The 23,709-nt window shown below is 50.1% G+C and overlaps 1 protein-coding gene across 4 annotated transcripts in view; it reads right to left on the minus strand.

Annotated features, from left to right (window-relative positions):
• Positions 1 to 493: 493 nt before the first annotated feature.
• EVC (EvC ciliary complex subunit 1) overlaps positions 494 to 23,709 on the minus strand; it is a 61,746-nt gene continuing 38,530 nt past the window's right edge. For 2 of the 4 annotated variants that reach the window (XM_045075524.1, XM_045075516.1), the window contains 10 exons: positions 23,142 to 23,354; positions 15,913 to 16,022; positions 12,059 to 12,269; positions 10,907 to 11,113; positions 8,578 to 8,722; positions 7,833 to 7,944; positions 3,943 to 4,069; positions 3,117 to 3,210; positions 2,483 to 2,594; positions 494 to 1,926 (listed from right to left, as the gene is read on the minus strand). In XM_045075524.1, the coding sequence (XP_044931459.1) occupies positions 1,842 to 1,926; positions 2,483 to 2,594; positions 3,117 to 3,210; positions 3,943 to 4,069; positions 7,833 to 7,944; positions 8,578 to 8,722; positions 10,907 to 11,113; positions 12,059 to 12,269; positions 15,913 to 16,022; positions 23,142 to 23,354 (1,416 nt within the window). In that variant the 3' untranslated portion in view covers positions 494 to 1,841. Of the gene's footprint in view, positions 1,927 to 2,482; positions 2,595 to 3,116; positions 3,211 to 3,942; positions 4,070 to 7,832; positions 7,945 to 8,577; positions 8,723 to 10,906; positions 11,114 to 12,058; positions 12,270 to 15,912; positions 16,023 to 23,141; positions 23,355 to 23,709 lie in introns of those variants that run through there. The other 2 variants (XM_045075519.1, XR_006605370.1) reach the window with 2 other exon arrangements.

Raw genomic sequence — 23,709 nt, forward strand, 5'->3', positions numbered from 1 at the left:
CGCCAGCCAGTCCCATGGCTTCTGGTGTCCACGTTTTATTCTGATGTGGACAGCAGGTGCATTATGGGAGGCACCTCTGTGCCCCTGCTTGGAGGCTGGAAGGCTCCGTCTCTACTGTGATGAGAACAGGAACAGTCCAGTGTCCACCGAGTTCTGCGCCCCAAGCTGTGCCAAGTGCAACAGCTATACAGCAGGCCCGAAGAAGGGCCCAGCAGCACCGGAGTGCGACACCATCGCTCAGGCGGAGGATGCTACACACAGGAAACAAAACAATTTTCCCGCAAGATCTACAGAAGCTGAGCTGCCTTTGATCCTTCCAAGAGGACGGGGCTGCGGGGGGGGGGGGTCTGCATTTACCAAATTCAAGTCACCAGATCACACACCCCCAACTCCAGAATGCCTCTGTGTGAAGGACCCACGTGACAAAAGTGGTCTCTAGATCAACCACCTTCCCAGAATACTGCAAGAAGGGAACCACAGCTTGTTCACAGACTCGGCAGAATAATGAAATGCTTTATTCAGCCACAAGAGGGAGCCTATGGGCAGACCCGTTGGGACCGGATGCTCTGATAGGAAGCATCCTTAACAAGCCAGGTAAGCACGACGGGTGGTTTCCGTCCCAGAGCCACTCTTTCCTGACTGAGAGAGTCTAACTGAGATTTTAAGAAATAAAAAGTCAGGCCACAAATGGCCCAGGAGATCGCCAGGACAGGGGCTCCCAGGGCCCACTCTGTCCGGACTTCCCAGGTGGTGGCACACTTTGACTCAGGTTAGGGGTGATGCCTCCCAGGGAACATCTGGCCATGTCCCTGGAGACATGTCTGGATCCCACGACTGGGCAGTGCTAGAATCTGGGGGGCCAGGGATGCCACAAATTATCCCACTATGCACAGAACAGCCCCTACCCCCAAACGAAGAATTATATCACCCAAAATGTCCAGAGTGCCAAGGTTGAGAATCCCCGATTTCAATGAAAAGAGTGATTTTCTTTCCAGGTGGGAAAGGCCTCTCCTGGGAGTTGTTTCAATAGGGCTGGTCTGGAAGCTTTGGGAGCAGCAGAGACCCCGGCGGAAATGGGGTCTCCTTCCTCCCCGGGAATGTCCAAGGGCTGAGCGGGGCTGCCCCCAGAAGACCCGCACAGGCATCAGGATGTTTCTGTGGGGCCTCGGGTCCCCAGAGCTGGTGACGTAGGTCCACAGGCCAGGGATTCTACAGTCTCTGTCAGGGTCCTGGGACCCTGAGACTTAGCCCCAAAGTGACTGGCATTAGCTACTAGCTGACCCAAACCCAGGAATGGGTCCAGATAAGAACACTGTAGCCAAGTGTGTGGGACATGGCACATAGGACACATCTCATGGAACAGACAGAATGAGGTGACAGAAATGGTGGAGAAAAGGCTTCTGGCCAGATGACCCCAGCACTCCCAGAGACCCCTGCACACCCAGCAAAACACCTGGGAGCACCTGGGGAGCAGGGGCGCCCTGGGGCTGGAGTAAGGCTGCCTCACACTGGGTGGTCGCGCTCGGAGGACAGCAGGACACCATGGGGGGGTGGTTCAGACAGTGAAGGAGGAAGAGGTCCCTGAGGAAGGAAGCCACATCTTGAAGCCAGAGAGAGAAAACGGCAGACAGGTGTCCCACATGGGTTTCTAATTCCACAGGCAGGAGGGTCCGCCCTGGTCAAGGAGGCCTTGTCGGGCGCTGTCCATCGGTCTCTGTCCAGCCCCCTCGCAGCGATCCTGGGAGGCAGAGGGGGACCCAGTGGCCCTCACTGCCTCACCCGGCTGGGGCTGGCAGTAGTGTCCAGGCCGGCTTCTTGGCTTCAGCCCTGACTGCCGCCAACTACAAGTTGCTTCTTTCCCTCAGCAGTCTCTTGGGGCTCTCGCCATCACCAGCTTCATTTTCTTGCTGGTTCAGCCTTTTGCTGCTGGAAACATGAACGCAAAGCAGGGGTCAGAACTCTGATTCCAGATCTGTCTGGAGGCAAGCACTTCTCCAATGTGATCAGAGGGAAAGGCAGTGACAGGCGATCTAAACCACTTTCCCTTTGACTGGGGTTGTTGGGAGAAAAACAAAGCTCCCAGTTTGCCTCTGTTTGATGTGTGTGCGTGGGGGGGGTCATCTGAGGACCACAGGGAAAGGGACCCCCCTGCTCTGATGACTAGGTGCCCAGGACACATTTATCCGACTGGAAATCCCAGGGCATCTGTAATGGTGGGGGCCTACCGAAGGTTGGGTTGGCGGGGGGAGAACTGCCCGGTCATTTAGGCTGCATGCTTGTGGGACATGGAGCTAGGTCATGGGCAAACCAGCCACAAAGGACACGGATGGCAGCTGTGACAGGAGTATTAACACCTCTCACCATTGTCTGTCGTGTTTGGGAGCCTCTGGCCAACACCTCTGAGGAAGGTGCAGATTTCTCTGCCCGGACTTTGGGTGGTCAGTAAGCACCCACGGGCAGCACGCCGGGGTCCCCACTGTACCTGAGCGATCCCGAGGGGTGGCTCCCCAAGGCAGGGTCATCGTCAGTGGGCCCCCCTGGGTCCCCTTTCTCCCGGGGTAGGGGCTTCTTCTTTCTCGTCCTTACAGGCTTCTCTGCAGAAGACACAGAAACCCGGACTTTGGCACCGTGACCCCCAGCATGGGACTCCAACTCAGGCCAAGTATACATTCTGTGCTTTCCCCGATTGCACCCACTTAACTTGTGGGAAAACTGAGGCCCGGGGTGTGAGGCGCTTTCTCAAGGCCAGACAGCCATTCAGTGGCAGAGCTGGGGTTCGAACCCAGGGCTGTCAGTCTCTCCGTGTTTCTATCACACAAGCAGTAAGACCCCGAGAGCACAACACAGGTCAGCAGACCCCTGTGTCCTTCAACAGCTCCCCATCCCTATCCCGTTAGCAGGCTACACCACCTGTGAGGTCACTGAAGCTGCTGCAGGCAACCAGATAATTAGTGGGGTGTTAATTATTCCCAGGGGGCCCCAGTGCTGCCCTGAGCCTGCTCATTTACAGACGAGGGCACAGAAGCCACGCAGAGTATTAGTGGCGGACACGGGACTGGAATCCCATCCGCAGCCCTGAGAGGCTCCTGCCTGGGGCACTGCCTTCTAGGACTTACCTGATAGTCCACGCTTACTTGGCGACAGTCTGCTTTGGGGAAGGGGCACCCGGGCCAAGGCCGCCAGCTCAGAGATGAAGCTCTGCTCAGCTTCCTGAACACAAGGAGGGAGGGTCAGCCAGGGGTCCCTCTGCCCGGTCCCTCCTCTCCACCACAACGAGGCTGAAGGGACTGTGGCCCTGGGAGCACACAGTACCCCCAGCAGCACCCCAGAGGGGTGCAGACCTAGGGGAGGGAGGGAGCCAGCGTTTTCTAGCTCCTGCTGGAGAACTGTCCATCCTCACTCACACCAGCAGGGGACCCCATTCTACAGATGAGAACGTTGAGGTGGAGACTTCATGAGGGCCACAGAGGTGGAGCAGCAGAGTCGAGATCTAACTCCCTTCTGCTCAGCTCTGGGCTCTGAGTTCTTGGCTGCCAAGACTGTGGGTTAACACAAGCATGGCTGCCGTGACTTATTAACTGTGGGATGCTAGATGGTGACCAAGCTCTCAGTGTCCCCATCTGTAACCGGAATACACCAGCGACCCCAACCTTGGCTGTCAGAGGGTGACATCAGAGGGCGCGTGTACGGCCCTCGGTTCAGTGACAGACCCTCAGTTAGTAAGCGTTCCCCGCCTCTACTGTCATCTCACCATGGCCGCACTGGGGTGAAGACTCCTGCCGGCCCCAGGGCTCACGGTCAAGCCCATGGCCAGAGACAACCTCACTGAGCCAGGGCCGAGGTGTCTTTGCTGCCCTGTGGTCACGAGAGTGGCGTTGTGCTGCTCCGTTCCTCGTGGCCCACCCCACCCACATTGGGCAAGCACTTTGCCAAAACTCCCACCTGAAGCTGGGCCTCGAGCTGGGCTTCCAGATGATCCACAGCCTTTGCCTTCTGCTTCCAAGCATCCAGGCGGACCCGGTGGTGCACGGTGAACTGGGCCAGAAACGTTTTCCGCTGCTCCTCCATTCTGGCGGAAGGAACGGAGGCCATCAGCACTGCCCTTGCCGGCCGGTCAATCAGAGACCCAGCACAAGCTCTCCAGGTACCTGCTGAGTCATGGGAACGGGTGGCCAGCAGCGGCCCATGAGCCATGAGACAAGGATGGCCTCCGCTGATTTATGGTGCCTGCGCAGGGGGCGACAGCGGCCACCAGGGGGCTGACTCATCACGAACGCAATTCACACTCTGGACTAGTTTCCAGAATCCCGCAGGCCTGTTTTTCACTGGGCCCTACCTGATCCTTGGGGATATCAGCAGGACAAAGAGTAGAATCATCAGGTGGGAGCAGCTCGGGGGGATGGGGGGAGAGTCTCCGGGTCCCCCAGCTGCCAAGTGATTAAACAGCAAGTGGCCTCTTCATAGGAGAAATCATCAGAGCCTAGGGGTAGGAGGGCATGCTCCTGAGAGGACCAGAGTCCCACGAGCTACCCATCCGTACTGAAAACGGGAACTAGAATGCTCATTGCCAAGCACTCGGCATTTGACAAATCCTGAATACGGGAGCCCCAAGCCTCGGAGGGAGGCAGGGCTCCGAGCTGGGGCCACAGGGAGGTCCCTGATCTGCAGACAGCCCCACCTTGCTTTCAGGGGTGGAGATCCTACCCCCCATCCCAATACCCTCCCTTCCTGGCCTGACCCTCCTCTGACCCTAAGCAAACAGGCACAATTCCATCCCATCCACCACATTTGCATAACCGCCTTCTGCCATTTTCTTTCCAATCTTCTGTGAATACTTTTCCAAATGTGCTGAATTTCTGGCTCTGAAGAGAGAAGCCCCCTCTGGGGTCCGCAGGTGGCTGTTTATGGTGTTCACCTGAAGGCACGTTTCACTTGGCTTTTGCTTCATGCTCTTCTCTTGGCCAGTAATATCTTTCCCTTCTTCTTTGTATTTGCTTGGCAAACTCCTACTCATCCTACAAGACCCCTTCCCATTAATCCATCCATTCCCCTGCTTCGATTATACAAATAAGTCACATGCACTGGCTCCAGGGATAAGGACATGGGCAAATCTTTTGGGGGACCCCATTCAGCCGCTAGGTGGCTTCTTACTGTGAGCACCCTGTCCCTTGCCTGTTCTGTCAACAGGCCTGGTCACTCTTGGCTGCCACCCACTGGGGGCTTGGCTAATGGGAGTGGCAGGCTGGGGGAGCACCACATGGGGAGGGGTCCAGGTGGGGCTTCACCCTGTAAGGCCTGGGGAGTCAAGAAAGGGCCCAGGACAGCCCGAGACCTGGCTGTCTTGTATTTCTGTGATGCCCTCGTTGCAGTGTGAACGGCAGGACAAGATGGGAGCCCGGAGGCCACAGCTCTAAGCCAGGAGGGGAGTGACAAGGATCTGAGACAGGAGAGTGGCTGAGGGAGGAGCCATGCACTGGACAGTCCTGCCTGTGGATGGACAGCCGTGTAGTGCCTGGCCCCAGAGCATGATCCCCTTCAGGACTGCTGACCCTCCAGCATCCCTTCCACCGAGGGAGGTCTGCCTGTAGGGTCTGAGACACCTGGACAAGGTACATCAGCTCTTAAATCCCTTATCCTTAGACTTCTATTTGAGTATGGAAATGGTGATTCAAAGACCTCCGTTTGGTACAGTTCTGATGGCAGAGGTGTTCCAATCTCAAGGGGCACTGGGCACAGGGCAGAAGGCACCGTGGTGATGACTCTGCCAATGGGGAGGGACATGGGGTTGCTGGCCATGAGCCCCCCACCCCCGCTGTTGGCGCTGCACGGGAATACATCAGTGTGGCTGGAGCTACTGCAAGCCCCCTTCACGGATGGGGAAGCTGAGGATTGGGGTGGGAAGGCACCAAGATAGTGCGTGGCTCTCAGAAAGGGCCCTGCCACTGCAGGGTCACTGGTGTTTCTCAGACGGGCCTTCCCACGACCACAGCACTCACCAGAGATGCAATAATGGAATCTGCCATTGGACAGAGAACTGCTTTGTGGGCTCATTCTTATGTTGCCCTTCCTAGTCGATTATCTGTTGTGACGACACGGCTCTGTCCCCAGGAGTTCTGGCCAGCTTTCACTAGGAACTTTGAATAACTGGGCAGAGCGGGAAGGACACTGACGGCCACATAGAAGGCCATCTAAGTCACAGTGAACCTTGGTCACGCACCCACATCCTTCCTGGGCTCTGCTTCCCTCTCCCATACGCCTGGTGGCTTTTGGATTGGGGGTGGCCGAGGCCCCTCCTCCTGGGTCACAGGGGTCAAAGTGAAGCCCTCAGACTATATCCACCATCATCCCTGGAGAGGAGGAGTGTATTAACAATTCAGATTTCTGGAGACCCTCTCAAAGCCCCCAAGTCTGAGTGTGGGGGCCCGAGACCTGTCCGTCCAGCGGGAGAACCATCGGACACAATGCTGCCCGCACTGGATAGTTGAGGGTCCACAGGTGGATGGATCTTCCAGGGTCCAGGCAAGATCGCACCTTGCAGCCTGATGGCAGGACACCTGCTGACCACAGCTGACCCAGGGGGCCCTGTGGATCTTGGGTCCTAAACCAACTGTCAGACAGGGGCTGGAACTGACCGTGCAGCACGGCGCAGAGTCCACACCTCCATCATGCAGGGCAGTGATCATTCTGCTGCTGCTTCCAGCTGCCGGGATGCCTCTGCTTGGACAAGGGACCCATACCCCTGCCCCGCCATCCTGCGGGGACCCTCCCCTCCCCCATCAGAGCACCTGTGCCAATTTATTGCTGTTTCCCTGTCCGTCTCTCCCCCCTGGCTATGAGCTCGGGAGTTACAGGTGCTGTTCCCGGGGGCTAGCTGTGAGCCCATCGAGGGAGGTGCTTACAGGGGAAGGTTGAGGCAGCACGCACAGCCCTTTGCTCCCTGGGAGGCTGTCGGGCATCCGAGGACAGTTTCCTCCCAGGTCAGTGGCTCCTTACGCCAAGTTGCTGTGTCTATGTCTCAGCGCATTCTCTGTCCCTCGGGGGCCGGCCAGACCGGCTCGTGACATCACACCTCCAGGGCGGGGCCCTCATTCCACATCCCTTGCTGGCAAAATTGGAAGTTGAATTTTACACAATCTCTCAGGAGGTCCAGAGTGGGCTTGAGCCTTGGGTGCTGTGGAAACACCTCACTGTCCTGGGGCCGATCTGTTTTGTTTTCTATTGTGGTCAGCCACACAGTGTCCCCCACAAGTGTCCCTAATCCCCGGAACCAGTGAAGACGTTGCTTTTCATGCCAATCAGCTCCTTGAAGGCTTGATCAGGGTCAGCAACTTTTAAGATCTGGAGATTATCCGGGGTTATCTGGGTGGGTCTCAATCATGGGGATGCTACCAGCAAAGAAGTTTCTCCAACCGGAGTCAAGAAAGACGTGGCTGAAGATGGAGGCAGAGCACAGGAGAGGTCGCTAGGAGGTCGAGGTGGCCCCCAACCAGCAGCGGCAAGGCAATGGGACCTCAGCTCTGCCAGGTGGTGCCAACAGCCTAAGGAAGCCTGGAAAGGGTCTTCCCAGAGCCTGGACAAGAGCTCAACCCAGCCGGCTGACACCTTGGTCTCCCTCACTGGACTTTCAGGAGTCACCTCCAGAGTAAACAGCCTGCCCCCCATCCTCGTGTCAGAGTTGGCACTGGGGGAACACCCGCACCCGGACTCCTTCTTTCCCTTGTGCCAGGCCCCTCCAAGGGGCCGTGAGTCTAGCCGGAAGCCAGACAGAGGCGCATGGGCCTCCCGAACCAGACAGGTACAGGTCCCATCAGACGCCAAAAGGGGGAGCTCACCTCTGATGGACCGCCTTGCAGGCTTTGCCAGCTCCACCCGCCACTGGGCTCCCTGAGGAAGGCTCCCCGAGGCCTTGCTTTGTCCGCAGCTTGTAATTCTCCGTTCTCTCACCTAGGCCATTCAACACACGAGATTGGGGGCATGTCTGGACACGTCTGTGCCAGGTCTGGGGCAGGGCTGGGGCACAAAGATCAGTGGGACACCTGCTCTCGGAGCATATGTGTTTACCCAGCACCCATGCTCGCCCTGGGAAAGCCTCCGGATGCACGAGAAAGCACGGCTTCCCTCACAGACCCTGCACCCCTGGAGGAGAGGGAGGAGCTTTCTAGAATGTACAGAGAGGTTTAACCTGGATGGTCTCTAACCTGGGTGATCTCTAGGGACAAAACCTTCTGTGGCTGTTCAACAACGAAGTACAAATGAAGCCAGAATTGCTCATGGGGACAGTTAAGTTTATCATTTCAATGCATTGATGGAGAAATCCTCACATTAGAGCTGGGGTGTCAGGGAAGCAGGAGGTCAGAGCTCAGAGGATACAGGGAGAGTGAGCCCAACCCTAGCCCCACAGATGGGGACACCAACGCTTGGAGGGTTAGTGAATGCCCCTGAATGCTCAGTGTGGCAGCCTCGTCTGTCTCCTGCTGGCCCAGCCCAGCCCTTACTCTGGAGAACCATGAAGTATCCAGAGCCATCGGGCATGTCCCACCCATGGCCTGCGGGGCTTCCCTGAGGAGGGCGCCGTACCTTGCAGGGTCTCCAGATGCTGGAGTCTCCTCTCCTCATGGTCCTCCATGACCCTCCTGATCTGCTGATAATAGGCTTGCACGAGCCGGTCGACCCCAGTGCTGGTCACATAAACGCTCTCCACGGCCGCCTCTGTCAGTGTCCTCTGTGGCAGGAGGCAAAAGACTCAGCAAGGAAGTTGCACGCAGGGTCCCCTGCCTCCCCTTGTCCTGGTACTTGGCTTCCACAACTCCCAGCCTTGACTGGTCAGGGAGCAAGCAGTGTGTGCTTGGTTTACACCCTTCTTGGTGACCTTATTTCCTTAGGCAGGGGTGGTCTGGGGCTGGCCGTATGACCCAGTTCCAGCCAATGAGACACAGTGTTAGGGAAAGACTGATGGGGGACCTTCCCTTTACAAACGTGAAGGCAAAGCTTAGTGTGTGGGGAAGATTTTGCTGTTTTCTTCTTTCTGCCTGGAATGCAAATCTGATGTCTGGAGGGGAAGTGGCCATTTCGAGACTATGAGACAGCAAACTAACATCAAGAATGGTGGAGTGGAAAGAAAGAGTTGGTGCTTTGTCACATCACAGAGCCTCTGTGCTAGCTTGAAGCCACCTACCTCCACATTTCTTGTTATGTGGGGTGAATAACTTCTATTTATTTGCCATTTTAGCATGTCTTTCTGTTACAGGCAGCAGTACGCATTCTCAGGTGATAAACCTTCAGGCCCAAAGTGGAGAGGAAATGTCCCCTCCTCATGGACGTGTTGGCTGTGCACTGGCAAAGCCACCAGCCATTACTTCATAAGATGATGGGAGAGAGTCAGACTCAAGGGTTCCCATTTCTACAAACCATTTATCGAATGGTTCCAGGCTTTGGGCAAGAAAAGAAATGCCCATTTATTACCAAGTAGTTACTGCTGTGGGGTTGATTACGTTATGTCTCTAGAGCTATTCTGTTCACTTATTCTCCAAGCATTATCTGAGAAACGTATCCTGCTTTTGCAGGCGTGTGTGGAGGCTGTGGAGGTGAAGAGGGTGGGGGAGCAGGTCTGAGCATCTACAGCTCCCACAGCCACACTCATCCCGCAATGTGCCCTGTCTCTCTCCCTCTGTGCTGACTTGGGCATTCTCACAGAGGGGCTCCAACTCCACTTCTCCAAGGACCTTGGACCTGGCCTTGCACTTCTGGTCAGGAGCTGCCACTGATGGCTGTGGCCTGCTTTCACTTCCATTTAGAACACGAAGCCGGAACCGGAACGGGGAGACAGGAAGTCCCTCTTCTCCACTCCCTCCCAAGTCGTTGGACCCACCAGCACCATCAGGCTTTCTGTCCTCCTTCCTCCCTGCCATAGGAGTGGGGGCACTGTCTGCTCCCCTCTGTGTCCTGCCCATCTGGTAGGAGCTGGTAAGTCCCACAGAGGGGAGATGCTGTCCACCTGATCACTAGCCCAGCGTCTGCCATAGGGCTCAGGGACAAAAAGTCCTGTGGCTGGAGCTTGAATAAAGGAGCATTCTTCCAGAAATGGAGCACCTGTTCTTTCTTGTAGGTTTATGGGAGGGAGCACCATACCCTAGCCTGACTAAGACCCCCTCTGGGAAGGGATGCCATGCTTATATTTATTCCATTTTCATGCTGTGAGCTCTTATCAGGTAAGAGGTGTAGAATATTAGGGCAAGGCAGTGACCCTACCAACGTCACAATCCAGGCACAGCCCGGATGTCTGGATTGTGTGTAGCAGACCTGAGATATTTGGAAGGAGAGGGGGCATCCCAGCAATGTAGGTCCAACTCTTTGCAATGTGTATTGGTAAAGTGACTCTATTTGAAGGAACGAGCTCATGAATGAAGCCCACAAGCATCTGGGCACATCACAATGACAGCTAGCTGTTACAGGTTTCAAATCTGTGGCACCTTCTGTGCAAGCCAGCCACAGACACTCTTACTGTGGACATCAGCCACAAGTGGAGGTGTCTCATCTTTCCTTATGGTTCAAGGTGAGAGGCAGCAGAGGGGAAACAGAGCATGTGCTGGCCATGCAGGCGAGACTGGGTTCCAGCCCCAAGTCAGCCACTTTTTAAATCTGGAAGGCTTTAAACATGTCTTGCCCATGATTAGCCTGTTTTCCCATCTGAAAGGGAAAGGAAACTAAACTTTCTGTGCCACGTTTCAGTGCAAGCCTGGTGAGACAGGGTCCATACAGGTGGACTCAGAAGTACAGTGCTCCCTACTTCTGACCATTGTTATTTTTATTCCTATGGCTTATCATCATTGCCTGTACAAGGAGGAAGCCACGCCCTGCCACCCGCACCCCATCCCAATCCCTCTTGCCCCTTGGGTTCCCCTCACACCTGGAAGTCATCCCTGTCCTTGGCCCGACTCTTGGTGGCTGCGTTGCGAGCATGCCCCAGCAGCGCCTGCCCGATGGCTCGCTCTGTATGCTGCTGCAGGAGCCGCCCGACTTCCTGGGCCTCAGCCAGGAGCTGCTGCTGGAGCTGCAGCCGGATCTGCTGACCCTCCTCCTCCAGCCTGCTGGCCTCCTCCACGACCCGCGCCTCCTGGAGGGAATGGGAGAGGGAGAGCCTCTGCTGCTGCACCGTAGGGAAGCTCTGGCTGGGGCCTGGATCGGGAGGTGTCAGCCCAGCACCCCAGCAGGGTTGAGGAAGGGATTGAGAAAGGCAGAAAGTGGGGACCTCTGGGCTTGCAAAGTCAACAATGGATGAGCCTGGGTGTCTGCTGAAGAAATCCCCCCAAAGCATTTATTGAGCACCAACTGTGTGCCCAGTGCCATCTGGGGCCTCTCAAGAACTACAAGAACTTCCTCATTCTTCCAAAACATCATGAGGCCTGAACACTGGGAGTGATGAGGATATAGAGGTCCAGAGACATTAAATAACTTTGTAGAAGTCACACAGCAGAGCTAGGTTTCGAAGCCAGAGCTGAGTCTGAGTATAATCTGGCATGTCACAGAAGCCAGGGCAGGGAATCTGAGTTGGAGGAGGAGGTGAAGGGGGTCAGAGGCAGGAGGGCCAGTCCTGCCTGCTTCCCATGGAGCTCTCCCAGGTAAAAGGAAAGTGACCGTGAGCTTCTCCCTCACTAATGTGTCAAAACACCAGCTGTTCCAATAGCTCAGTGGCTCCACAGGAGCAGTCGGCCTGCTTGGGTTTAAATCTCAGCCCTACATATTATAAATCCTTTATTTCGACTTGTTCAAGCCTTAAAACAGATCATAGGACCCCTTCCTCCCAGCACCCTGATAATGATGGTATGGGTCTGTTTTCTGATTTCATACTCGTGTTTAGCATAATTCTCAATATAGCAGACACTAAAGCCCTCTCGCACACCTGTTACTCCCCACATCCTCCCTCCGGAGGCTGCCATTTTCTCACCCTGCACCAACAGGGGCGCCAAGATTTGGGCTTTGGCAATCATGGCTGAGACTGGAACCTGATGGAGTGGCATTGCCTGGCTGGGCCAGTAGGAGGCGGATATGCCGATCTTACCAAGGCTCTGAGTAGCTGCCACTGATGTTCATCCAGACACTGGGAGGAGCCCTGCTCCAGGGCATGCTGCTCACGCAACTCCTGGAGAAGGCTCTTTTTCCCGGAAAGTCTCATGTGGGTCAGCGTGGTGATGGCGCTGCCCCGGAGAGCCAGCCTCCGGAGGGCGGAGCGCAGCAGAAGGTCATGTCCCTGCAGGATGCACCATGTGGACCTTTGAGGAAAGTGGGCACGGGGCTGGGAGTCAATGCTCTTGGCTTCACCGAACGTGATGGTTACCTTTATTTGTCAGCCAGAATGTTCACAGGATGCCCGAATATTATTCTGGGTGCTTCTGGATGAGATTAATGTTTGGGTCAGTAGGTGGGGTAAACCAGACTGCACTTCCTAATGTAGGTGAGCCCCATCCAGTCAGTGGAAGTCCTGAAGATAAGAAAAGGCTGAACCTCCCATGGGTTGCATTGGTCTGGAATATTCCCCCCTGCCTTTGGACTCAAACCAAGATATCAGCTCTTCCTGGGTGTCAAGCCTTCAGACTTGGGACTGGAAATACACCACTGTCTCTCTGGGGTCTCCAGCTTGCCTGTGTATACATCCCCTGTTCGTTCTGTGTCTCTGGACAACCCTAATACATTAAGCTACCAAGAAACAACACCTCAAGTAGCCCAGCTCCTCAGGGAGCCTTTCCAGAAGGCAGTAGGTTGGAATTGTCTCATCTCATGCTGCCTGTTCTCTTAGACACGGCTGTTCACCTGTATTCAGCCATCTGTTCTTTTATTCATCTTTTCAACTTTATTTTATCCTGCCCCAAGTTTCTGATGCATATATGCAGCTGTCTTCAGTAGATATCCACTTGAATTTCTTACATAACTTGAAAAATCAATGCATCCAGAACCGAAACTGTAGGCTGTTTTTGAGTTCCCATCCCAATGACTCTAGTGAAGAACCGGGTCTACAAGAGAAGTCCACATTTGGTATTTTCTGACAGCCTGAAAAGCTGAGGAGTGTGTTGGCAGTCAACATACTAAGGAGGAGAGACCTGGCAAACACTCCAGGCTTTCAGCTGGGGCTCTTGTCCTAAGAATAAGGAATCATCCTTTATGGAAGCTTAATTTTGAATCAGCTACATTCACAAATAGGGTCACAGATCTGCCATTAAGTGAAATCCCTGCTAGAATTAAGATAAATCCTTTCTGGAGGAAGATCTCATTATTCAAAACCTTAAATGATCTCTACAATTTTCAAATACAGGGTCCAGCATTCAATAAAAATAACCAGACTTGTAAACAGATAAGAAATGGTCAAAAATAGAAAGAAAAAATAGACAATAGAAAGACACCTGAAAGATATCAGATATTGAGATAATCAGACAAAACCTTTACAATAGTTATGATGAATACATTTAATAAATTAAATGATAAGATGAAGAATTTCAGGAGACAACAGAAAACTATGAAGAAAACTATGCTTAAGAGAGCGTGAACTAGAATACAGCTCAAAATAAGTACAAATAAATATTAGTACAAATAAAAGACACAAGTTTCAGGCTGGACAAATGGAAGTTCTAGAACTGAAAATTCAGTACCAACATTAAGAGCTGTGGATGGATTTAACAGCAGATGGGACATTGCTTAAGAGAGTGTGAACTAGAAGACAGCTCAAAATAAGTATCCAGCCTGAATCACACAGAACAAAAGAATGAAAAATATGGGATAGCATATAAGATGTATGTGGGATATGGTGAAAAAGTCTAATAAAATGTATAATTGGAGCTCTAGAAATGGAGGGAAAGACTGGGCAAAAGGAATATTAAGGAGATAATGGCTGAGGATTTTAAAAAACTGATGAAATACAGCAAACCAAAGAAGATTCAAGAGGCACTGCAAGTTTATTATGCAAACAAACAAGAATTACCCATGGAAGCCATATGCATGTTTAGGCATATATAATAAACTGATGAAAACCAAAGAACAAAAGAAAATCTTTTTTTTTTAAGATTTTATTTATTTATTTGATGGAGAGAGACATAGTAAGAGAGGGAACACAAGCAGTGGGAGTGGGAGAGGGAGAAAGCAGGCCTCCTGCCAAGGAGGGAGCCCGATGTGGAGCTCGATCCCAGGACCCAAGCCAAAGGCAGCCGCTTAATGACTGAGCCACCCAGGCACTCCAACAAAAGAAAAATCTTAAAAGCAGCCAGAAATAACTGAAACCAGAATATGAAAGATTATCTTTAAAAGCATTTAAAAAATAACAACCAAGCTAGGATTTTATACCCAATAAAAATATTCCTCAAATGTGAAGATGAGACAGACCTTTTCAGACAAATAAAACCTAAGAGAATTTAGGTTCTAGCAGATCTGAAATAAAGAGAAACTTCCCGCAAAGGAAAATAATCCCAAATGGATCCCTAAAGATACAGGAAAGAATCAAGAGCAACAAAAAGGATAAATACGTGAACAAAACTAAGTAAATGTTGACTGCATAAAATAATAATGATAACATCTCATAGGGTTAAAATAGAGAAGTAAAATATCTACTAAAAAAGCATACTCTATGAGAGAGGAATAAATGGAATTAAAGTGTTCTAAGGTGTCCATATTTCCCGGAAGAAGGAATATATTAGTGTATATCAGATTTTTGACACATCAAGGATGCAATTTAAAATCTTTGAACAACTAAAAGCACAGTAAAGAATACATAGCTAACATGCCAAAAGACAGATAAATTAAAATTAAAAAAAGAAAAAACTAATCCAAAAGAAGGTGACAGAAGAGAGAGAACACAGAGCAGCAGAAAACAAATATAAAATAAACAGTAAGATGATAGATTAAAAATCAAAATATAACAATATTAAGATTTACATTAAATATAATTGGACCAAATATTAGTACAAATAAAAGACACAAGTTTCAGGCTGGACAAATCTTCCAATCACTCCCTATCATCTTAGCATGGCTCACAAGGTTTTTCTGCTTGTTGTCATCTCCTTCCCCTATTGTATCCAATATGACAGATATCCACCTACTTCTTGATGTATACACACACCAGGGTCCTGGAAAAGGCTGGCAACTAGAAAAACAGTTTTATCGAAATAATTTTTCTTATATAAAACAAGGAAACACAAATATTTTAGAGGAAGTTGAATATGGTACTACACTATTAACTATAGAAAAAGTAGAAAAGAGAGATGCCTGGTGACTCAGTGTGTTAAGCATCTGCCTTTGGCTCAGGTAATAATCTCAGAATCCCCAGATTGAGTCCCATATCAGGTTCTCTGCTCAGTAGGGTGTCTGTTTCTCCCTCCCTCTCTGTTGCTCCCCCTGGCTTGTTCTCTCTCTCTCAAATAACAAATAAAATCTTTTTTTAAAAAAATAGAGAAGAATATGGATTTATTAATAAATTGGGAGTGGCTGAAAATGGGGACATGGAGGCTTTTTAAGTGATAGAAAATGTTCTAAATTTGGATCATGGTCATAGCTGAAGAACTCTGTAAATGTACCAAAAGTCGTTGAGTTGTAGACTTAAAATAATACATGTAAACTATACTTCCAAAAAAAGTATTCAAGAAGGTTGCTATGAAAAAGAGCGCTATGAAGTAAGTATTATTAGCCCATTTTATGGATGAGGAAATTGAGGGCAAGATTTTCCCAGATTAACTCTGATTGCAAGCTTTTTATCCATAGCACTCTGCTATCACTCTTCTCCACATTTACCCTTCCAGATTGGTTGGTCTCAAAACCACACTGTAAGAATGGCAAGGGACAGTTAATGTGCCCATCTAACAGATGAGAACACTGAGGTTAGCATGGAGATCACACAAGATGTAGGCCCCCACTCCTTCAGAGATCTGTACTCACTCTTCACTGAGGCCACCGAGTCGGCCCAAGACCTGGTGGACGATGCCCTCATGGTCATCTTGCAGGTGCGTCTGCAGCACAGAGGACAGGGTATGCTCCTCCATCCACACCTAAATCCAGCACAGAGCAACAGGGGTCAGCTCAAGGTCACATCACCCATCATCGCTTTATTGGAACACGCCCTTTGTTTCTTGTTTCCAAGAACCTTTTCTCCTTTGATTTCATTAAAATTTTCTCTTACAGTTCCTTCTAAAGATTTTTTAAATTTCTAGTTTGCATTTAAGTCTTAAAACATTGAACATTCATTTTCCGTGGCATGAGGAAGGCATCTAATTTTTTCTGCACAAATAGTTACCAGTTGTCCCAGCACCATTTATTAATTTATCTTTTTATGCCTGGCCTGTCATGTACCTTATCATACACAGTTTCTACATATACACAAATGTCATTTTAGGCTCTCTTAGTCTTTGGGTCTGTCTTTTTATTTCTGCACCAACACCATGTTGCTTTAATATCTGTTGCTTTATAGCAAAACTGTGTAGACTTTAGGGAAAATTCTCCCATATTCTCTAAAACAAAACTGTCTTAGCTATTCTTGGTTGCTTTGCCTTTCATATGTCAAGTTTTGGAAAACTGTCTTTTGGATTTTCTTGTAATTGGACTGACTTTATAGATTAATTTGGAGAGGATCACCATCTTTCCAAGATCAAGTTTTCCCATTCAAGAACATGGCATTTCTCTTCAGTCTTACTTTATGCCTCCAACATCAGTTTATAAACTTCTCCACTAAGCTCTTACACACTTTGGTCAGGTTTATTTTTAGACACCCTACAGCTTTTATTCTGAAGAGGATCCTTATTAGTTTTATCACTCAGTGCTTCTGGTATTGCAGGAAATCTGCTGCCTTGGGATGCTGATTTTGTATCTGGGAAATTTACTAAGCAATTTGAATAGATGCAATAGTTTGTAGATTCTTTGGGCTTCTCAATGGAGACCTTCATATCATCCACAAAAACCCTACAAAGAAGCCTCAGATCACCAATGGTGTTGTTTAGATCTTATCTTTATGGCTTTGGATCCTTTTTTTTTTTTTTTTTTTTTTTGAGATGGGAGCAGGAAGAGCAGAGGGAGAAGGAGAGAGAGGATCTTAAGCAGACATGCTCAGTGAAGAGCCTGACATGGAACTCGATCCCAGAACCCTGGGATCATGACCTGAGTTGAAGGCAGATGCTTAACTGATTGAGCCACCCAGGTGCCCCTGGAATTTTCATCAAAGTCAATCTCTGATTCTCTTGTAAGGAGTCTACAAGAACCTGTCAGAGTGCTTAGGGGGCTAGAACTTCATATAGAAAATTCTCTACAGCCAGGGTGGCTCAGTTCATTAAGCCTCTGACTCTTGATTTGGGCTCAGGTCATGATCTCAGGGTTGTGATTGAGCCCTGATTCAGGCTTCACACTCAATGGAGAATTAGGCAGAGATTCTCTCTCTCTCCTGCCCCAACCCCAGCCCCCTCAAAAAAAAAAAAAAAAAAAGAAGAAGAAAATTCTGTACAGCCTTGCTGCTCTAATTGGTAAATGAACAGTCACTAAAGTATATGGGGGTCTTTGGTGGGTACTTCAGAATGCAGATAAAAACAGCAACAGGACTCAAACACAGTCGAGGGGACCAAGGCCATCCAACTCCAAGGTGCCTACAATTGTCACACCAACCTCTCCAATGTTATCAAATGCTGGCTCATGAATGCTTAAATTCAGAAGCAACAAGCTGCTTCAGTGGGCTAGAGTGCTGGCCTGGTCATTGTTACCTGGTGATTTTGGACCTTGGGCAAGTTTACTCTTTATTTCAAGTGCATAGTTACCAAGGAACGAAAGGGAGAAGCAATCAGGACATGACTGGTACACCCTCATGGTTTTGTAGTGTCTTCCCATAAAAGGGGCGAATTACAGGTGGCTCGTTCTAAAGCCAGCACCTCAGGCAAACATCGTCATGCTGAGGGAAGGGAACATTGCTGTTTTAAAAAACACAGTCAGGGCAGGCTTCATTGCGGGGGTGGTCTCACAGGAGGGTGACATGGGAGCAAAGACTTCAGCAGAACAAGGAGGTCAGAGGGAAGCCAGACCCTAACATGGAAGGCCTCATAAGGCATGGTGAGGATCCTGGCTTTTCTCCGCATGAAGAAAAAAGCCACTGGGGGGTTATAGCAAAGAAGTGACATAATGTGACTGTGTCTTTTAGCAAAGCTGATGTACTGGCAATTATAAGATGCACAATTGTTTTAAGTATCACTAAGGGAGACAAATCACTGCCAATTAAATTATGATGCATCTCAACGTCCAGGCTGTTAAATGTTTTTAAAATGTGCATCTTAAAAATCAATGTCATGTGGTATGTTTTTGAAGGATCACTCTGGCTGGGGGTTGAGAATAGATCACAGCAGTGGAGGCAGATTCAGGGAAACTGGGGGCCTGCTGTCACAGATGAGAGGTGTGGTACCTGTGACCAGGTGTAAAGGCAGACATGATGAAAGTGGCTCCGTTCTGGACTAGACAGAAAGGAGAGTCTGTGTGACTTTCTGTCAGTTCCACATTGGGGGTGAAAAAAGGGCAAGTCGAGACAAGCCCAGGGATTTTGGCCTTGTCAACGGGAAGATGGAGGAAGAGTGTGGATGGAGAGGTTGGGCAGGAAGACCAACAATTCTGTTTTGGAGCATGGGATAGGTCCATGCCTATTCATCAAATACAGGAAGCTCTCAGGCAGAGAGTGGCGTTTGGAATGCATCCTGAGCTGATGACATAAACAGGGAAGGTGCCGCCCTCAGTCCAAAAACTGAGGGACAGAATCCTGCCAAGAACCATGTAAGTGAGCTTGGAAGTGATTCTCTTCTGTTCGAGAATCCAGATGAGACCCCGGCCATGGGCTGGATTGCAGCTCCGAGACCCCAAGCAGAGGACTCCGTGAAGCCATGTCTGGACTCCTCACCTGCAGAAACTGTGGGAAAATGAATGTATTTTGTCTTAAGCCACTGGTGATTATTTGTCATGCAGCCTTAGGACACCAGGACGGATGGTATGTGACTGGATGGGTCACCAAGAAAGTACATGCAGACGGATAGAAGGGCACCGGGCTGCATCCTGGGCCACTCCAGGGGCAGATGCAGTGAAGGTGAGAAGGAACCAGCAAAGGAGACTGAGAGCTCGGAACAGGTAGGAGCAGGTGCGGTGGCCAGGTGAGGGAAACCTGCCTGCAGTGGGGCTGGGAGAGTGGGGGGGAGAATGGGAGATGATGTCAGGATTTAACACATGATGGACTGATGACCGTGGGGGGTGTTACTGACAATGGGACGAGCTACTATGGACCACACCCACCGCCATATGCCCTGTGAAAAGTGCAGACTCCCGGGTGCCTGGGTGGCTCAGTGGGTTAAGCCTCTGCCTTCGGCTCAGGTCATGATCCCAGGGTCCTGGGATAGAGCCCTGCATCGGGCTCTCTGCTCAGCAGGGAGCCTGCTTCCCTTAAAAAAAAAAAGAAAAAAAGTGCAGACTCCCCTAGGGCAGTCCACTACTCTCACACTGAGTCTGTTTCTCCCACCACTCAGTAGCTGAAAACAACACAAACTGCAGCTTATGGTTCTGCAGGTCAGAAGTCCAAAATGAGGCTCAAGGGGCTAAATCTGAGTTGTCAGCAGGCTTACTTGCTTTCTGGAAGCTCTGGGGCAAACTCCACCTCCCTGCCATTTCCAGCTGCTGAAGACCGTCTGTATTCCTGGGCAAGTAGTCCCTCCCTCCATCTTCAGTCCAGTGATAGCTGGCTGGGCTTTCTTCCTCCAACCACATCACTCTGACTTTCCTGCATCTCCCTTTCACTTATACAGGACCCTGGTGATTCTATTGGTTCACCTGGATAGTCCAGGAGACTCTCCCCCATCTCAAGATCCTGAACTTAACCACATACATAAAGTCCCTTGTGCCACATGAGGTCCTATGTTCATAGCCACTAAGAATTAGGACGGGGACACCTTTGGGAGTACCCAGCACAGTGGACTGGGGAAAAGCCCAGAAAGCAACATTAGGACAGATTACATTTTGAGAACCACCATTCTACAACCTGTTCCAACTGGGTAATGGGTAATGGACAGATTCCATAATATTTAATAATATTTGTGTTCCCTGAGTAACAGGACACGAAATTGCTACGGCCCTTTGGGTAGAAGACAATGTGGGAAAAGATTTGTACAATCCGGGTGTGTGTTTCATTTTCCATGAAGTTTTGTTGGTGCTTTTCTTCTCAGACTAAATATTCATCTGAAGCATAGAAAGCGCATTGCTTATTTTTATCATCAAGGAGGAAATCTGGTAAGTGAGGATGCACGTGCATCTCTAAATATTTTGTGGCAATTTAAGACAATTAAACACCCAATCAGTAAATTAATTATGACATATACACATTGAGAAAACGGTCCTGGGTCATACTTATTCAATCAGTTGATGAAGCCATTAACCACACTGCTTGCTTCTTGCATGCAGAACTCTTGAAACCCTCCTGCAAAAGCCACAGAAAATTCACAGGCACATGTATACTCACTAAGTAAATAAATAGGAAGTAAAAACCAGAAACTATGCATTGTCTAATATTTGTTTATAATAACTCAAGGGCTGCAGATGCATTATGGCTATTGATCTAATAATTTATCAGAAATGAAGTTCTGGATTTTTTTTCAATATCAGTATCATTAAATGAGAGAAAAGCTTTGTGAAAGGTCTTACCTTGCAACCCTGTTAGGTATTTTAATACTAATTTTTATTTTTATTTTTAAAAAGATTTTATTTATTTATTTACTTGTTTGTTTATTTTTAAGATTTTATTTATTTATTTGACAGGCAAAGATCACAAGTAGGCAGAAGAGACAGGCATAGAGAGAGGAGGAAGCAGGCTCCCCGCTGAGCAGAGAACCCGATGCGGGGATCGATCCCAGGACCCTGAGATCATGACCTGAGCTGAAGGCAGAGGCTTTAACCCACTGAGCCACCCAGGCACCCCAAGATTTTATTTATTTATTCAACACAGAGAGACACAGTGAGAGAGGGAACACAAGCAGGGGAAGTGGGAGAGGGAGAAGCAGGCTTCCCCCTGAGTGGAAATCCTGATGTGGGGCTTGATCCCAGGACCCTGGGATCATGATCTGAGCCAAAGGCAGACACATAATGACTGAGGCACCCAGATGCCCCCTGATCCTTACTTTTAACTCAGGAGCAGAGATTCTGAGACATTTAGCAAGTTTTGCAAAATGCCAGGGATGAATGGGGTCAGGGGAATTCAGGTAACCGGCCCGTGCCAACCAGCCCATGGACAGGGCTATGCTGGCTCAAATCCACATATCCAGCTTACAAGGTTAGGGTCCCATCTGTAAACTACCGCTGCCTCTCAAAGGACCTCTCTCCTGTTTGGGGGGCCTTCATCAGAGGCACATTAGACTCGCATGGCCAGCCTGTCCTCCATCCTCCCCAGAGACTGTAAATTCAGTGGTCTGGGCCCAGGACTGGTGTGAACCCAATGGATTCAGCTTCAACTCCATCCCTTGGAAGAATAGTAAGGTGACCCTGTGATAATTTCCAAAGCTGCATCATTGTTGTTGGTAATGCAGCCACATTTCCTGAGCCCTCACTGTGTCCCAGCCTCTGGACTTTGAATAAGGGAATGAGGAACGGAAAGCAGAGTTGCTATCCTCTAGGAACTTAGAGCCAATAGCAGGAGACAGAAAGATTGAGAGGAACACACGAGGCAGCTGTTGGAGAACTAAACGGAATTAGCAGGAGGTCTAACAAGAAGCCAGGCCCTCTGCGGCCCCATGGCTGTGAGCGGCCCTGTGCAGGCACAATGCCCTCAACTCCTTACTAGGTACCTTGGACAGCTCCTGCTTATTGCTTTGGAAGACTTCTCCCTTTCAGGAGGCCAGTGCGCTTCGGTAGGAATTGGACCCCATGGTCATGAGGCAGGAATTGTTTCTTATAACAAGCTTCCAAGGGGTGGGCAGTCCAGGGCTGGGACAGTGGCATCCTGAGCCCATCCACCTGTGTCCTCCTGCTGCATCCTGGCTCTAAGTCAATGGAAGGCTGGCACGCCCCAGGCCTCTTGCACATGCTCTGGGCAGGAAGAATAGGGAATGCCAAAGAAGGGGATGATTTCTCCTAGCAACACTCAGCTCTTGTATTAGAAGGGAATCTCTTTGCAGGGACCATACTTAGTCTCATCAGCCAGGACTGTGTCACCTGGTCACTGCTAGGTACTGGGCTAATAAACACGTTCTTATTACAGCCTGTGGTGTGCAGGAAGCAGGAAAGGATGGAAATGCAGGTGCTTTAGTACGGTCCCATTTGGAAATTCCTCCTTTATTTTACAAGTCTTAATTTTTTAAAATAAAAACCAATGTATATTAGTTTCCTATTGCTGCCATAACACATGACTACAAGTTCTGTGACTTAAAACAATGCAAATTCATGATCTTACAGTTCTGGAGGTCAGAAGTCTGACATGGGTCTTACTGGGCTAAAATTAGGTGCTGACTGACCTGTGATCCTTCTGGATGCCCCAGGGTGGGGGTAGTCTGCACCTGCCTGTTCCTGCTTCTGGAGGAACCTGCCTGCCTTGGCTTGGGGCCATACCACACTGTCCTCTGCTCAAGTCATCACTTCTTCTCTCTGATCCTCCTCCTTCCCTTTTAGGAGGACCCTGTGATTACACAGGGGCCCCCTGGGTATGCCAGGACATCTCTGCATTTCAATATCCTTAATACACTCACTTGGACAAGGTCTCTTCTGCCTTGTTAGTGACTAATCACAGATTCTGAGTATTAGGATGTGGTCATCTCTGGGGACCATTATTCTATCTACTGCATGGATCCCCAGTTTTAATGAGGAAACAGGTTTTCACTGGAAAGCAGGAGCTCCCTGTGAGCACCTCCCCACCAGTCCACTCCCCCAGGAGCTACCTTCTCTTGTTGACTTCTGCCCTCCGAAAGCACAGGCATCACTGTCCTTTCTCGATGGACCAGTCAGAGGCATTATCTACTGACTTCCCATCCTCTACTCTCTTCTCTGCCCACCTTGGTTGTGAAGGGTTAGCAGGGCTCAGCATTGGTTAAGTGTCCAGCACAGGCACTGATGAAATTTCTCATTATTCTTCCTAAGTGTAAAAACCACAGACCCCAGCTCCAGTTGGCCAAAATGCCCACCTGCTTGTCTTGCTCCAGGAGATCTTGGAAGAGCTCCCACTGCTGCTTCCGGAAGCGATCTGACTGCCCCAGCTGCCGAGCTGTGTTCTCCTGGACCTCCTGCCTCAAGTACTCGCACTCTGCCCGGGAGAGGCCCATCACGCCTGGCAGCGTCTCGAGGAAAAGGAGGTCCACAAACTTCTGGAAAGTTTCCATGGTGCCGCGGTACAGCTCCTGAAGCCAAGAGCATGTGATGGAGTTACAAGTCATGTTCTTGCTCTGGGCAGGGCTGTGGGCTTTCCACAAAGCACAGAGGAAACCCAGAAAAGGCAGCTCTCCAATCACACACACACAGACACACACACACAGACACACACACACACACAGGAGGGCAGGCGGAGGGGTAGAAGGAGAGGGAAAAGCAGACTCTCTGCTGAGTGTGGAGCCCAATGCAGGTCTTGATCCCAGGACTCCAGGATCATGACCTGAGCAGAAGGCAGACGCCTAACCAACTGACAACCTGGTTATCTCCTTTAGAAGCATCTACCCAGATGCACAGAATCACAAGCACACCTTCAACCTGCACCAC

Source organism: Mustela putorius, unplaced genomic scaffold (genome assembly GCF_011764305.1).
Source record: "Mustela putorius furo isolate JIRA1106 unplaced genomic scaffold, ASM1176430v1.1 tig00000083_pilon_pilon_pilon, whole genome shotgun sequence".
In the NCBI taxonomy this organism is placed as follows: Eukaryota; Metazoa; Chordata; class Mammalia; order Carnivora; family Mustelidae; genus Mustela; species Mustela putorius.